We start from the raw sequence: 17,099 nt of genomic DNA on the forward strand, positions 1-17,099 counted from the left end.
CAGCTGTGTCAGTTTGTATTTATTACACCAGGTCTTTCCTCCATGTACAGATGTATTTTCTCCCATTTTTAATTCTTTGTTTACATTTAGTATTTTCTGGTGTAACTTTTCAGAAATCCTTCTTGCTAGCTGCTGTCCACAGGAATATTGTGAATGGTCCGTGTCTGCCCTCTTCAGGTAGAAAATTGAATTTAAAGCCACCTTAACGTGGATTCTTATTAATATTCAGTCCACTGGGGCTTTCAAAGGCACTCAAAAGTTAAAGTTTGCCATCCTGCACAGTTTAAAATTCAGGAGCATAACCTACAGTTCTCCATCTGTTATGCACTAATGGATATTGGTCAAACAAGTTAAAAATGTTCTGGACGGGCACTGGCCCCAGGGTTGTGAAAAAGTGAGAGATTTCATTTGTACACAAACACAACTTTTTGGTTTGTTCATTTTCTCTTAAATATTATCTGCAGCTTTGCTTCAGTTCAGAAAGTTTCTGTGTCCTTGTTCCCAAATTTAACTTGAATGGCAAAAAATGCATACCAGTCCTCAGCAGTGTGTGTGCTGGTAAAAGTTTACCTGTGTCCAAGTTAAATTCCGGCGGCTGCTTATCACTGGATATTTTTTCTAAATCCACAAAAGCATCTCAGAGTCCTTTCAAAGATCTTTGGGGACTTTGACAACAAACTCCATGGGGTCTTTGGCCTTATTGCTGAAGGCTTTTCGGATTATGTCAACGGCATGCTGATGGGTGACCCCTTGCAGTGAAACAGCATCCACAGACACCAACTCAAATCCAGCCTGGGAAACAGAGGGAGATCCAGTCAGACACTGACAGAATAAATGCACTGAACTATATACACTCATTGGCAACTTCATTAGGTACACCTATTCAATTGTTTGCTTGCAAATATCTAATCAGCTAATCACACATGGCAGCAACTCAGTGCAAACCTAGAAATGAATGGGCTTCAGCAGCAGAAACCCACACAACATGCTACTCCTGTTAGGTAAGAACAGGAAACTGAAGCTGCAATTTGCTGCAATCACTAAAATTGGACAATAGAAGATTTCTGCCTGGTCTGATAAGTCTTCTTTCTATAAGATTTCTGCTTGGTACTGTCATGTTACCTTGAGAACTTCACAGGTGGAGGCAGCTCCTCCAGGAAAGATCTTCTCAATCTTCACCACCGGCTGAACCTTTGACTCCATCCCACCAGATATACTGATACCTGCAGCATCACAGCAGCACAAGTCAGAGGCGTACTTGGAGGCATACATAAACAATGTCATATTTAATCTAAATATAGGAAGTAAATACAAAAATGTATGTCATACAGTTAGTATTTTCCAGTGTTTTCCACAGGATCAATCAATTCCATGCATACTGTTGCAACACAATGCGTTCTTGCAGCTCGGCATTATGTTTTGAGAGCCAGGGTATCGAGGGGCAGGCTACCACATGAAAATCAAGCATGTCAGCTTGTTTCCAGCCTCAGATTTTTTTAGAAACACATTTCACTGGATTATTTTTCTGATATGTGATAAACATTTGCAATTGAAATGATTTTTAATTTTCACTTTGATATGTGAGAGCAGACTGCACACATTGTTTTTCCAATTGTTTTTAAATGGCTGAAGGAGAAGGCTGTATACCAAGCATCTCTTGCTCAGAAGCATTACTAAAAATTACTTCCATTATTCTGTAATTAGTCGCATGAAAGTTTATAATGCCTCAGTTTAACTTGGTTTGGGAAACTAGGTACAAAGTTATTCTGAATGTGAGAGTGGCATCAAATAAAGTTACTTACCCAGAGACTGTTTGGTCTTGGAGATGCTGACAGTTCGGAGCTCATACTCCTGTTTGGAGTCGCTGCCATTGATCCTGTCCTCAGAAGAAGCCTGATGACCGTTCACCTGTTCACTCCCCAGTTTCTGATTTGAACCAAACACCTGCGACAATAAAGGCCGACTCCTGCGAGCAGCGCTCTGCAGCGTAAACACGGCTTCTTTACTCCTGTCCCCACTTTTCTCCTTTTTGCCTTTAGAGCGACTGTTTCTTAACGGCGGCCGTCCCTGTTCTAAGTTCGTATCTCCCTTATCTGAAGTAGAGTGCAGCGACACCTCATCAAAATGGACGGAGCGAATCGTGCCGATCTCTGTCTGGAGAGGCGGCCTGGAGTCGGTGCTGCGGGCCAGCAGCCAGTTGGGGAGCACTGGACTGGCAGCTGGAGGTCTGAGGTCTCTGGACTCTGTGTTGTATCCATCCACCGGTATGTCCAGCAGAGGTGTGAAGGACCTGGAGGTGTGGAGCCTGTCTTTGGACACACGGGGCCCAGTCAAGCTGAGCTTCTCCAGCTCCTCCAGCAGGTGGCCCTCCTTCTCCACCTCCTCAGCACTGTGGAGCTCAAAGCCTCCCCGGTAATCTAGAAGGAGAACAAATGTTGTTACAGGAACTATTTTCAAGTTCAATACACTTTCACTTCAGGCTGAGGTTTGAAAATGTTTCACAGTTGAATGGAAAGTATGGAAGCCCATTTAACCCCCCCAAAGATCTCAAACCTTTTCAATCAAACATAAATAACAATAAAAGAGGTTAAACAATAGTGCCAATAAACACTGTTTTACTTTTCCAATATAAAAATCACATTCATCAACATAGTTTTACTTCATTGGTCCTTTCATCCCTCCTTGAGTGGATTTATGTCTCACCAATATGCTTAAAGAAAAAAAAAGAATTTCATCCTTAGAAAAGCTAGACCGAGAAAAGGTCTAGCAGTGGAGGTGCTGACCTGGGATGGGAGTGATGAGGCGCCGTTTTGGGGTTCGACCAGAAATGGGAGAGCGAAGAGGAGGAGTCCGGACTACAATGGAAAGATAAGACAAATGCAACTTTACAGAAAGGTGGTAAATGGTGATAAGACAAAGAGTAAAATAATCATATTTTACAGGACAGAGAATTTCTGGGCCTACTGAGGTCCTACTAAACTGTGTTAAGTTAATGCTAATTTTTGGGCTAACTGAAAAGATACGGTTTGTAATATCAGAAAACAACTCTGACTCTGATGGTGCTCGAATATCATGATCAGATAATTCTCATACACACCTGAGCGATACTTGAGGATATCGTAGGCCTCGGCTTCAATGGCAGTCACCATGTTATTGAATACACTCAGATCAGAAGGAGGAAGCAGCATTCTGAGACACGTGGATGAACAAAAAATACGCTGAGTCATTGTTCTTAGATCTTTAATTAGTCTTCAGCTCCTCAATGAGCAACATTTGGATTTCAGTTTGAGATGGTTATCCTGAAAAATCCTTCAGCCTCTCTGGAAACATTTCCAACGCCATTGTTTCCCTGTCCTTACCTCACTTCTCTAAGCAGCAGCAGCTTTTCAGGTCGGTCCAGCACAACCAGCAGTTGACGTATCAGATTTTCCACTGAACAATCTGCTACGTACTGAGAGAGTAAATACATTTAGTAAGCATTTAGCAGCTTTTATTACTTCCTTACATTTACAAGTGGACACTGAAACAAACTGTCCAAATGGGCCATTCTCACACCCAGGGCGTCAAAGCTGCTGGCTTGGGAAGGTGTCCTTTAGCATCTTTGCCCTGACACACCAACTTATGACATCAGTGAGACAGTACTTCACAGTTATCCTGTGATTTTACACCATGCATGGTTAATGTTGCAAACTGGCCTGTTTTCATGCCAATGAAAAATCCCTAAACAATAAAATGTTCTTTTCTCCTGCCTGCTAAACCTAAGACTACTGCTACAGCTACGCTAACACATCGCAAGTCTCTAAAACAGGACTGTTACCTCTCATCAATCAAAGCATAAATGCACCTTGGCTTCACTTACTAATCACTGTGTAGAAATGTTCCAATATCACAAACACAAAGTAATTGTACATACAAATTTACCACTGGATTAAAGACACCTGCACACCAGCCTATTTTGTTCTTACCAACATGCGTATGTCAGTGAATCAGAAACACAGTAAATATATGGAAAAATTAACTGAAACTATCATGTCTGAGGAGGACTGTGAAGAAGATCCAGTTTTCCTAAGTGTTTCTGTGGAATGGATGGCAGTAAAACACAGCCTGACTTTCATCATATGTGCACTCATGATCTAAGGTAGTTTGAAATTTAGTTGGAGAAAACAAACAAATTCAGCTAAGAAAATATTAATGAATCCTGGGTTTTGTTTTGTTTTTTGTTAAAACATTGTTACACATTTTTAGCGGCATCTGACAAAAAGGCATTTATTACTCCCTTGGATGAGGACACTACAGAGGTCAACACACAAACACTCAGTATGCCTACAGATTTTAACTCAGCGTCCTACCCTTCTGCACGTCTTCATTACAGCAGCCACTTCCTCCTCAGTCAGCAGCCTGCGGGCCATGTCCTCCACCACTCCAAGCATCTCTGAATTTGGCATCTCACCAGCCCGTCCTCCATCTAAAAACATTGCAGAGTGGAATCAATATTGAGTATGTGTGTCTAAATCAGGCAACCACCAAAGACTTCAATCCGGCCCACTGGATGGTACCGGGAAACGTAAAGAGGGGATTAAACTTAGTACTTCTTAACTGTATTTTCATAAGTTTTATTGCTTTTCTTGCTGATAAAGACCTCCCCCATGACAATTCACCATACACCAAAGTAATTAGCTAATAAATAAACAATTAGATGCCTGAAAAGTTCCTGTTTTTTCCACTGCCCAGTGATTGTTTCAGTTTGTCTGTTTGCTAGCAGGATTACTCAAAAAGAATAAAGTGAGGTGTGTGTGGAAATTATACTAGAGGTGGTGCTTGATCCAACAAAGTGATCTAGGAAAAAACGATTCTTTCTGTGACAAATTGGAACATATTTCACATAATTTCTTCAAAAATAAACTTAAAATAAAATAAGAAAAATTGGAAGATATCTTGATATAAAGGAAACATCACAAACAAAAAATTTGAATCTATGGACTCAAATCACATGCGATATGAAGACATTTTCAGCCTTGACAGGTATCTGCTGTCTATTTGCTTCATGTTATTTCTCGTTTGCTGTTTTAATTGCAGAAGATATTTCAGCATCTTCGCTGGCCGCACATCTCATTTTCAGTTTGATATAATGTGAATGTCACTGTAGCAATGAAAAGCAAGGCAGTTACCTTTCCCAGCCTTGTCTTTGAATGGGGACTTTGAACGCCCCCTTGAAGTGTCTCTCTTCCGTCCACCCTTGAAAAGCAAGTTAACGAAGGTCTTCGAGCGCTGCAGGGTGCTCTTCTCCTCGGGGTCCTTTCCTTTCTGCTTCTTCTCTTTTTTCTGCTTTATCTCTATGGTGGGGTAGTAACAGAAGGTTATTTACTGTACCGTTTAACCATTTCATTTTGATATATTTCACTCTGCTTCACTTTCACCTGACACAGTCACTTGGCTCTGTGACCTGGTGATGGGTCGGCTTGGCCTGCTAAGAGCCAGCAGCACGGCTGTTTTGGGAGACAATTTCTTCCCTTTGCTCTCCTCTCCACGAATCACCGTGTCTTTGAGCAGAGTGGTCCGTCCCAGGCTGCGAGTGGTGTCTGTCCCAGATCTCAGAGGTAGATCTGTCTGAATGGCAGTCTCTGTCTGCTCTGACTCAGACCTGAACATAAGAACTATCAGCATCACATGTGGTGTGGTCTGCAGAAGAACTTTAGCTTGAGTGCTTCTAAAGGGGAAACAAACCAGACACAGACCTCTGGTCCTCGGTGGAGATGCACACGTCCACCATGTCAGAACCAAATGGCAGGCTAGGCGGGAACATGACCTGCGACAGGCCGCTCAGAGAGCTCACCGGAGTCCCAGATGACAGAGAAGAGGCTGAAGAGGATTCTGAGCCCTGGGAGGAAGACTTCTGAGTACCATTGGCCACTAATAAAGAAAGATTAAAAGATTTAAAAGGATAAATTCACTCTGATATAAACAGAACAGAAGAAAACTTTAGAAGAAAAAAAAACATACATACATTTATTAAGCCATCTGTATTCTGCCACCATCTCCTTATAAGCAGGGTACCGTCCTGCTTCCTGTGAAGATAGGGTCACAGATATGCAAATAGATACAGTAGAAACAGTTAAACTTTTATGGGATCACTATATTTGACAAAGTGTAACCGGAGAACCACACGCCCAAAAACCTACATGACGAACACGTTTCCTTTCCAGACTTTCTAGTAATCTTTGATAGTTGGGATGGTTTCTAACTGTAGGATCTGTTTCAGTTACCAAAGTAAAAGATCTCCCAAACAAAAAAGTTGCACAATACACCGGCTCTATGCTTTGATCAGCACCTGATCCCAGCTGCCTGGTGAATAATGCACATGGCCTGGCTATTTTTCACAGTGCGAAACCCAAGCTCCGACAAGTTAAGTGAGTGAGGAATATTATGACTGCATGCCAGCTGTCGGCTCTGCCACACTAACTGCTGCTATATCGACCACGTAGCCATGCGACTGGAGTAGTTTGTGTTTGTGAGAGAATTCAAGATGAAAGTCAGGTAAGAGGTTAGAAAGGTGATACATGTCGGATCATCTGAAAGAGGCTTTAATGAAAGGGCTGGCATGCTTCCCATAAAAAAGACCGACTGCAGAACACAACGAGGCATCTTTAAGTTGTTAAGATTTTATTTAGCAGCAAACATCCAACTGAGACAGCTTTACTTCTACTAACACAATGTCAGGGCTGTGGATACAGCTAGGCATATGGTTTATTGACATCTTTTAATCAAAAGTATATATCTCAAACAGACCATAACATAACTTTATAGCTACTTTAAGCCTGGGCTCAAAGCAATACACTGTGCTGTAGGCACCTCTTTTCAGGTCAGCAACTTTCTGAAGCCTCAGTTTCCCAAATTAAGCCACTATGAAGCAAGATTTTCATCTTATCCTGGTAACTTCAGGGTTCACCCTGGGTTATCAGTGTCAATTTAAGACTTAGAATCACTGGCTTTGGTGTGACAGTTAGTATAATTTTATAATTATATAAAATTAGAACTATATAATTATATTAACTATAATTATGTAGTTAATCTAATTATATATTTTTAGAATTATATTAACTGTTTGTGTACCAGATTAAAAACCGAAACATTTTCTAGAGGCTATGACGTTCTTTGCATTTAACAAGCAATGTATTCTGCAATTTATGTCATACATCACCACCCTCACCTTGATGGTCAGCATAACATGTGTGTGACTCTTCAGGACCTCAACAGCACTGCTGTGGCTGATGTCCTCAAAGCTCACTCCATTGGCAGCCAGAATCTGGTCCCCCATCTTAATTCCGTTTTGCTCAGCCAGACCACCAGGATCCAATCTGGGACAATGAGACAAGCAAGGGCTTAAATGATGAACTGTGTCAGTATTTTGAAGCTCAAATACCAAATGCGTATCAGCTGCTGTTTGGATTTGGAGCTGTTGGTTTAACAAAAAGCAAGACTCTGAAACATTCTGAGTAGTTCTACGTCATTACTTGTACATTTTAGAAGAAAATGATCCTCAGATGAGTCAACAATAAAAACTTATTGTTTATTGCAGCGATATATTAGTGGCAGAGATTTTTTTATTGACTAAATAAACAGAAAGAAAAACATACAAAAAAATTACGCTATGAGAGGAGTGCATGTCAAAAGTTGGGCATTCAGGCATGTTTCAAACTTCCTTCTTCCCTTTTTAATTCCATTTAAATTTTATGAACATGCTTCTTTCTTTCTTTCTCTAGCAGGTGTACGTACTTGGAGACATAGATGCCCAGACCAAACTCCTGTCCCCCACGGATGTTGAAACCCAGGCAGTAGTCATCAGAGGTGGTGTAAAGGTGGACAATCCTTTGCAGGGCGCTGCCTGAGCTGGCCTCAGAAGGCGTCCGTCCACTCTCCTCCACCACCATACGCCTGTGAATCAGGTCCACCCTAAAAAAGTAACAGCACACCTCACTGCTGATCACTACAGGGAAAAAAATCTGACAGATTTTTTAAAAATAATTTTTGGGGAATAAACATGAATAGGAATACTGCTTTATTACCAGGTAGTTTTCTCCTTGGAGTAGCGGATACCAGGGACTTTGCCAACACGTCTCACCACCATCCTTAGCCTGTTGTTGCCCGTCAGCACCTTCACAGCACTGCTCATGGTGATGCTCTCCAGGCTGATGCCATTCACCTCCACCAGTTTGTCACCTACGAGCAGGCCTGCTGCCTCTGAAAACAAGCACACAAATAAAATACTGTGAGTAACAAACACAGCAAATGTTTATTCTGTGCACTCTCACATCTCTGGCTACATCTATTTATTTCCACAGAGACTAAATTAATCTTACCTGCTGCACTGTTGTCCTCTACCTTACTGACAAAGATGCTGAGACCATGTTCTGAGCCTCCACGCACACTGAATCCAAGCTTGCCGTCCACACACTTATCCACTGTGATTGTGTGGAGGTCCTCGCTATCATCACCACCTAAAGTGTTTAAAGTCAAAAGTTGTTGGTGATTGTGGTGAATATTTCAATGGGGTCAAGTATCTACGGAGTTTGTAATTAAAAACATTTTTGGCCAGTTTTCAGAAATAAAATTTTTCATTCCAGGTCTGCTTTTATGTTTAAAAATGCTGCATTATCTCATTAAACATACTCCAATTAGCATAAATTAGCATCTTGCATTACAACATGCAGAAAAATCAAGACCTTTTTCTTTCTCTTAGTATAAAAGAAGACATGTTACAGAAGCACAATAGCCCCAAATATTAAACCTAATCTGCAGTGCCTGTGCATTTGTCCACAGAATTTAATTCTTGTGATTGTAAGCTTGAGTATAAAAGTGTTGTGGATTCATGTTGTGAGACTTATGCTTGGTTTAATGTATTGATAACAGAATGCTAAAACTATTTGTCCGCTCTCTATGACTAATAAATTAGAAGGAATCACTGTTTAGTCATCAGGAGTGTTACAAACTGCACTACACCAGCAGCCAGCTTGACTGCTCCTTACCATCCACAGGAGAGTTGATGAGGATGACCCGACCCATTGGTGAGGAGGATCGGATTCCACGCCGGCGCTGCTCCTTCTTCCGTAAGAGGTTGCGCGTAGCTGTGTGTGACCCTTGGGTCCCTGGGGTCTTCTCTCTGCGGGATGGGTCTGACGACTGAGCCATGGAGGCTGGCGGGGTCTCCTTTCACACACTCTCAGCTCCACGCAGAGGACTCTACAGGAGCACAGAGCAGACGGATTGTCTTGTATTCCCTGCATGGTGATACTGCATTATACTCACATTTAAGAGAACTTCAAATCACTCGAATGTGCAGTGGTGTAAACTGGATTTTACTCACTGAGGTTGGCTGTTTTCCCACATGATAAGTGACTCTTTTGCTTCCTGGAGTCACACTCTGGCCCATTCCTGCCCATGTTGCATTGTTCTCACCTGTCTGAGTCTCAGAACCAAATCAATATTGGATGCATGAATAAAAACTTGCACATCATATGAATACACCATAATGCATTTGGATGTAAAAGAAACAAATAAACAAAAACCTGTCGAACATATGGAGCTACCAAATTCTTTCCAAATCAGCTCAGGAAAGGTTCACTCTTAGCTATTCTTGCTGCAGAAGGTGAGGTAAGAAATAGGATTTAACTGGTTTATTTAAGTCCTGTCTGACCCACTTAAGAGTCACGAAGTCACATGGTGCTGATGCCATGGTTACATGTCACTAAGAGTTACCATCTTGGGGTTCCCCCTGAGCGCCTCACTGAGCTTCAGGACCAAGGACAGCGACGCTAAATAACGTCAAAAGTTACGTCAAACGGCCAAATTTAAGTTTAGCATATAAATATTCAAATGAGAAAACGTGTAATAAACGTGCTCTGCGTCTTAATTTAATCCAGCTTCTATAGTATCTAAAACGTCAGTGCTAAATTTGGATATTTTTTGCAATATGGTGTCTGAGAAAATAAAGACGCGTAAATAAATACCTACCACTCATTTCGTGCTCTGAACACCGCTGACTTCTTCTAACGTTTTCTGCTTAAGTACAACCAGGCACTACGAAGCTTCCACTCTATCCTTTCTATTCACCCCCATATTCTTTAAATTAAAACAACCAACTCTGCTGTTTCGTATACCTGAGTCTATGTTTGTGGGAAATGACTCAACGCACCTGGCCTGGACATTTCTGGCGTCAACAAAGCCCCGCCCCCACAATCCGTCCATTGGCTGGATTGCGTTGAATTGAGAGTGCTTTATTGGACGCATAACACGCCAATCAAATGACATTGCATAACAGCCAAACTAGCCATACCTATCAAATAAAGGTAGTAAACTGCAAGTAAATCACACAAGTAATAGTTGGATATATTAATTAAAAGGAAATTCTAATAAACTCAATATACCTAAGCACCATTTATGTTTATTCTATATTTATTATATTTATTTTACTGTAACACTGTGGTTTAAGTTGGTTTTCAGGATCAGATCAACAGTAATGCAACCAGAAAAAACGAACTAAGTATGTGTGTCAAAGCTAAATTTATATTTATTATACATGTATAAATTATATATTGCTTGCTTTTAATTGAGGATTTCTCCAGTACTACTCCCTGAGTAAGAATGCAGGCATTTAGAATAGAATAGAATAGAATTCAACTTTATTGTCATTGCACATGCACAGGTACAGGGCAACGAAATGCAGTTTGCATCCATCCAGAAGTGCTTTAGTGATATAGATATATTACAATATATATTAGCAATAATATAGATATGTGAGTATATTACAGAAATGGGTCTGTTATGGTATGTTATAATGTACACGGTATGAAGTATGTTGTGAATATTCTATAACTATAAGTATGTACAGGCTGTAGTGAGTACAAGCTATGTACAGGCTATGAACAGGATATAAATATGAAAAACTATACAGAATATGAAATAAATAACTTTAAAGAAATCTGAGATATACAGTTATACAGAAATGGGAACTATGCAAGTTGTAAACAGTTGTAGGATTAAAGATTATCGAATGTACAGAATGATTATTTACAGTAGTGCAGTTAAGATAAGTGAGGGTGTAGATAGTTTCTACAGAGGCTATATAAAGTGCTAGTGGTTGTGAGTGGTGGTTCAGTCCGTGTTATTATTGTGTGTTTGAGGGTACAGTTGTCCATTGTGGGTGTGTGTATGTTCAGTCCATGTTTTAACGTGGGTCAGATGTCAGGAGGCAGAGTTCAGGAGTCTGACAGCTGTGGGGAAGAAGCTGTTCCGGTACCTGGTGGTCTTAGTCCGGAGGCTCCTGTGGCGCCTCCCAGAGGGCAGGAGGGTGAAGAGTCCATGTGATGGGTGACTGGGGTCTTTGATGATTTTGATTGATTGATTGATTGATTGGTAATTTATTTCAACATGTGAACAATATACAAGTACATTTAGAAAAGAAATAAGAGAGAAAAAAATACTATACAAATTACATACAAAAAACATTCTGATTAATTTACATGTTGAAAGGGAGTGGGAAGAAGTATACACTTATTTAATCCCACCCCTGTCCCATAAATTATCAGTGAATATTTAGTCAGCTTCCTTACTGATATAATTTGTAATAAAAATAGTGAACAGATTTCTGATATACTATATACTATAATATCACATCATGAATTTTTTGTTTGTTTGTTTTTAAATAGAGACATTCACTTAATTTAAATATTTTCCTTTTCTTTATAGATCGAGAAGATCGTATTTTTATAACTCTTTTTGAACAGTTTTATGTTTGGACATTGCTTTAATTCCATATTCAGTTTGTTCCATAGTTTCACTCCTTGAACAGAAACACAAAAGCCTTTTCTTGTAGTACGTACCTTCATTGTTTTGAAGTTACAAAAACCCCTTAAATTATAACTTCCTTCTTTCAAAAAAAACATACTCTGAATATTACCTGGCAGTTCTTTATTTTTTGCTTTGAATAGAATTTGTGCTGTTTGGAATTTCACTATATCGTCAATTTTCAATATTTCAGACTGCAAAAATAGTGAGTTTGTATGTTCCCTATAACCTGCATTGTGGATGATTCGAATTGCTTTCTTTTGAAGAGTAAAAAGTGAATGTAATGTGGTTTTATAGTTATTGCCCCAGACCTCTGCACAATAGCTTAAGTATGGTGAAACCAGTGAACAGTAGAGAATATGAAGTGATGTTCTGTCGAATACCTGTTTTGCCTTGTTTAGTACTGCAATGCTTCGTGATACTTTGGAATGAATATATCTTACGTGAGCTCTCCAGTTAAGTTTTTCATCTATTATTACCCCCAGAAATTTATTTTCACTGACTCTTTCAATATCAACACCATTTATTTGAATCTTTGCATTTGTATTTAAACTACTATTTCCAAATAACATCAGTTTAGATTTATTCATTCATTCATTTATTTTCCCAGCCCTTTTCAGACACCGCTTCCTGTAGGTGTCTTTTATGGCAGGAAGTGGTGCTCCGGCGATGCACTGGGCAGTTTTCACGACCCTCTGCAACGCCTTCCGGTCCGAGGCAGAGCAGTTCCCGTACCAGACTGTTATACAGTTGGTCAGGATGCTCTCGATGGTGCAACGATAGAAGTTCACCAGGATGTCTGAGGACAGGTGGTTCTTCCTCAGAGTCCTCAAGAAGAAGAGGCGCTGGTGAGCCTTCTTGACCAGCTTGGAGCAGTTGGTCGTCCAGGTGAGATCCTCGGAGATGTGGACTCCCAGGAACTTGAAGCTGCTCACACGCTCCACAGCCGTCCCCTTAATGTGGATGGGTGGATGTGGGTCAGCATTCCTCCTGTAGTCCACTATGAGCTCCTTGGTCTTCTCGGTGTTAAGCAGCAGGTTGTTTGTGTCGCACCACTCAGCCAGACGATCCACCTCCTCCCTTTAGGCGGCCTCATCGTTGTCACTGATGAGGCCAATCACCGTGGTGTCATCTGCAAACTTAATGATGGTGTTGGAACCATCAGCAGGTCTGCAGTCGTGGGTGAAGAGGGAGTAGAGGAAAGGGCTCATCACACAGCCTTGTGGTACACCGGTGTTCATCGTGATTGTAGATGAGCAGCGGTTATCCAGCCGGACATGTTGGGGGCGGTTAGTCAGGAAGTCCAGTAACCATTTGCAGATGAGGGAACTGATGCCCAGGTCTGTCAGTTTCCTGATGAGTTGTGAGGGGTGGATTGTATTGAATGCTGAACTGAAGTCTATAAACATTTAATTGCTTTTTAAAAATGTGAAAATACAATTTCTTATTGCCAAAACTGCAAACATTTCCATGAAATTTTAAAAGCTATGAACTAGAAATAACTTTTAATAGCTTGACATGTTATGAACAGCCTGTTTTCCTACTCCATATACAGTCAAAGGAGCTTGCAAAGAAAAGCGTCTGGACTTCTTTAAGTTACTTGAAGACGTTTCACCTCCCATCCGAGAAGCTTCTTCAGTTCTAAGGTCAAATGGTGGAGAGTCCCAGATATAAACCTAGTGGGAGTATCCCCCCACAGAGGGACAAAAGGACCCCCTGATGATCCTCTGAGCCAAGGTGTGAAACTGGGTGTGGGTCCCAATCAGCCAGAGTTTCGGGTGAGTTCATTGTGAAACCTGGCCCCACCTTATCATGAGAATACCTGAGATCAGTAGCATGTATTTTGTATGTTCAGTGGAGACATGTCATGTCAGTTGTTGTTCTACTAGTAGAAACAACAGTGACAGTTTTTTCCTGGGCCCAGTAAATTGATTCCATTCTTGTTTGACCCATGCTGTCAAAAGGTTTGGTCTTCTCTGAACCCAGGAATTCAATATTTAGCCATTCTCTCTTATTTAGGGCATAAATACTTCTTACAGTTAGCTGTGGGGGTGCACAGGGAGAAAGCTTGAGCTCTGAAATGGCAGAATCCTTTGTTCTGTGCTCAGGTTTCTCTTGCGCCATTTCACTGCAAGAGTGCAAACCAATGGAACTGGGTCCATGACTCTCATAGATCAGTTCATCATCATCGTTGCTTCTGACATTTTTTTCTGTCTGAGCCGATGGCTGCACAGATGTATATCGTTCACGAACTTTTTCAGCTATATATGATGCAATATGTGGAAAAATATTTTCCACAGCATATGTGGGAACCACACCAAGAATAGTGTCTATGTTTGCAGAGCAAATGGGTTTAACTAAAGCCGGTGGTTGTGCAGTGGCTGAAAGGCACTTGCTCCACTCACTGTTGGAATTTCTAGTTGGACTGCTGTGAGTTCTGATTGCAATTAAAAGTATTTTTTGTCGTCCGCTGAAAAAAACTGAAACCTTCATGTTTATGAAGTAGTTACATAAGAGAGTTTGTGTTGCCAGTATTTAGGTTTGTTTTTATTTTTTTCTTATACCAGCGATGGTCTCAAAGCTTCTGGTTCTATTGTGCCATAATGGTCACTTTGAAAGTGTGCTGTCCTTTGGATGTTTGCCTTCTCTTCACCCTTCTTTTTTTTTCTCATCCATGTGCTGTACTCATCATCTCTTCTGCTCTCTCCTCCTGTGAGGAATACAGTCAGTATGTGTCAGAAAAGCCAAATCTCTAATATCTGATGTGATTATTAGGTTATTATCTCATAGATTTTCTCTGCCTATTTTATACAGTGACCCAATCAAGAAATATCAGCTATCAGAAAAGCAACATTTGAATGGACTATTTCATGCCATAGTCCTATTTGACATTGTTTTTTTTAACTGGGATGTTTTCGTCTACATTTGATTTATTACATACAATTCATTCTCTGTAGTGTCATTAAATATATATTAATACAGCTTGAGCAATTGATCAATGTTTCAGTCATTATGCAAATGTCCTGTTTATAAGGTTGAGGAAAGCTACATTGAGAGCATCTCCCAACCTTTGTCCAGTTTAACAAGATCAACTTTTTGGGATTGCCCTACGGGATGATTGTGGTGACGGACTACTAGTCTATTGTGCACTGCACACGTGGGTTTGAATCCCATCCTTGTTGCTGTACTTGGGTCTTCAATCATTTGGGATGTGGTGAATTACATCCTGGGTCACTTCTGTTATACTTCAAAGATCAAACACAGGAAGATATCTGTCTCTGCTGAAGAAAAACAAACAAACATGACCTCATGCACAAATGAAATCACTGCAAATTAAATGAATGAAAGGCTTGGATGTGTTTACTAGTCTCATAATATTTATAATTATACCTTAACATTTTTTTGTATAAATAAAAAAATTTTCATGTCGGCATATACTTGAAATATTATATTAAATATTTGTATTCCTTTTCTAAATAATACTGAAGTCATTGTTTCTCTTCCATAGAAGTGAGGTGTAGATGATGCTTCAGAATAGAAGCTGACAAAGCGGTGACTGTGGTGTGAGTGCAACTGTGGTGTTTGTGCGGGTCACATGACTGAATCTTACTGGCAAACTTCTGTGAGAAAATGAACATAAAAAATGAGTTAACACAAAAGTTAGCCCAACATCATCACTTTAACAGACTAATGAAGAAGCTTCTTGAATGTCACAGATTTCAGTGGAATAAAAACTGGTCTGCTGATCTGGTAAAGCTGGGCTAAAATTTGGGTCATGGTTATGGTTGATATTCCTAATGTCACACAGTTAGTACTGCCACTGTAACTTAGTGTTCACAAACCTAAGGTCAATGCCTCAAAGAAGCTTGGTAGAAAAAGGGGAAAAGGATAAGAAAGAAAACGCTTCATAAATTACTGGATTATTTCATCTCTGAAAAGCAAAACAATCAGAAGGAAAAAAGTTTTAAACTGTTTACCACTCAAGGCCACATTAGGGACATAACATATGACCAGAGTGAGGAAACACACTATCGCCCTGTAAGGATCACAAGTTATTAATATATAATTGGTTGTTTTGTGCCTTTTTTCTCCTACTTTAACCACATTTTGGAAGCTTTTTCATAGCATTTAATGTCATCACAGGGAAACTAGTAATGATTGTGTGGACATGTCTGTGAAGGTTCTCAGTCATCCAGGTCATCGTAGTCAAAGGAGAACTGAAGAAGCTTCTTGAATGAGAGGTGAAACGTCTTCAAGCAACTTAAAGAAGTCCAGACGCTTTTCTTTGTAAGCTCCTTTGATTGTGTGGACATGTTTTTGAGAAATCCTTAATCAATTGTCCTCAACCACTGTGAATCTCTGGTGAACAACTTTTCTTTTTCTCTTGCTTTATCAAAATGTCAAATGTAAGATAAAAATTCTACTTTTAGCAAAGCTCAGACCTGCTCTGTCATTTTTTTTTAAAATGTTTTGTCTTTGCATTCTTACAGCTGTGTTTTTATGTATCATCTTATACTGCAATGATCGTACCGTATGTATATCTGTATGTTTATTCCTGAACTCCTGCCAGACGACTGGTTCAATCTTCATGAAACTTACCCCATAAACTGGTTTCAAATTGTTAGTTAATATGTTTTCCTTCAAACTCTCAACTGTAACGGTCCAAAGTTACCAACGGTTTGGCAGAAACAGTCTGTAGGGGAAGTTTTTGTTTGATGTGTGGAATAATGTAAAGTAAGTGAAAATTGTAGAAAACTTTTACAAAACAGACAAATGATCGTTTTATATAATAAAAATCAAAAGACAAGCATATTCTCTGATGACAAGAGAGATAAAAGTCAAGTGTAAAACCAAAATCCATTACTAAACATCTGACTAGACCTAGTGATACACCCATGACTAGCCCTCCATGCAAAAACACAAATAGGCTGCTTCAGTACAATTTGGTTGTGTTGGGAGGCGAACAGTCCTGACCTTGAAATATCCAATATTAAAGGTTTTCAACACAACTCCCACAAACAATACTGAATAGATCTAAAAATGTGAATTATATCTCTAAACTGAAATGTAGTCATGTAATTTTCCTCTCTGCACAGGGCTAAACCAAGTTTCCTCGCTACCAGAGCCACAGCTCCACTCCTCAAAGCATATACAATGCATTTTATTTAGATTTTGGGTAATGTTTGGTTTTTAAATAGACAGTAGACCCCTAACTTACTTGATCTTTTTTTCCAAACATTTCTCCCCTTAAGTTCTTC

The 17,099-nt window shown here is 40.0% G+C and overlaps 1 protein-coding gene across 3 annotated transcripts; it reads right to left on the minus strand.

Annotated features, from left to right (window-relative positions):
- Position 1: 1 nt before the first annotated feature.
- Positions 2–10,207, minus strand: LOC101483884 (PDZ domain-containing protein 7). Of its 3 annotated transcripts, none has more exons than XM_004556750.3 (18): positions 10,190–10,207; positions 9,362–9,457; positions 9,024–9,237; positions 8,358–8,495; positions 8,064–8,238; positions 7,774–7,950; positions 7,208–7,355; positions 6,005–6,065; positions 5,736–5,910; positions 5,418–5,641; positions 5,169–5,333; positions 4,350–4,465; positions 3,360–3,451; positions 3,098–3,189; positions 2,784–2,855; positions 1,803–2,417; positions 1,123–1,223; positions 2–792 (listed from the first exon to the last, which is right to left on the minus strand). In XM_004556750.3, the coding sequence occupies exons 3-18, from the start codon at positions 9,184–9,186 to the stop codon at positions 649–651; spliced, it is 2,658 nt and encodes an 885-aa protein (XP_004556807.2). In that variant the 5' UTR covers positions 9,187–9,237; positions 9,362–9,457; positions 10,190–10,207; the 3' UTR covers positions 2–648. The 3 variants fall into 3 exon arrangements, with proteins under 3 accessions (XP_004556807.2, XP_004556806.2, XP_004556805.2); XM_004556749.3 differs by lacking the exon at positions 10,190–10,207 and adding an exon at positions 10,009–10,179; XM_004556748.3 differs by lacking the exon at positions 10,190–10,207 and adding an exon at positions 10,009–10,179 and having other exon boundaries at positions 9,362–9,463.
- Positions 10,208–17,099: the final 6,892 nt, after the last annotated feature.

The sequence above is a fragment of the Maylandia zebra genome, linkage group LG8, assembly GCF_041146795.1.
Source record: "Maylandia zebra isolate NMK-2024a linkage group LG8, Mzebra_GT3a, whole genome shotgun sequence".
NCBI lineage: Eukaryota > Metazoa > Chordata > Actinopteri > Cichliformes > Cichlidae > Maylandia > Maylandia zebra.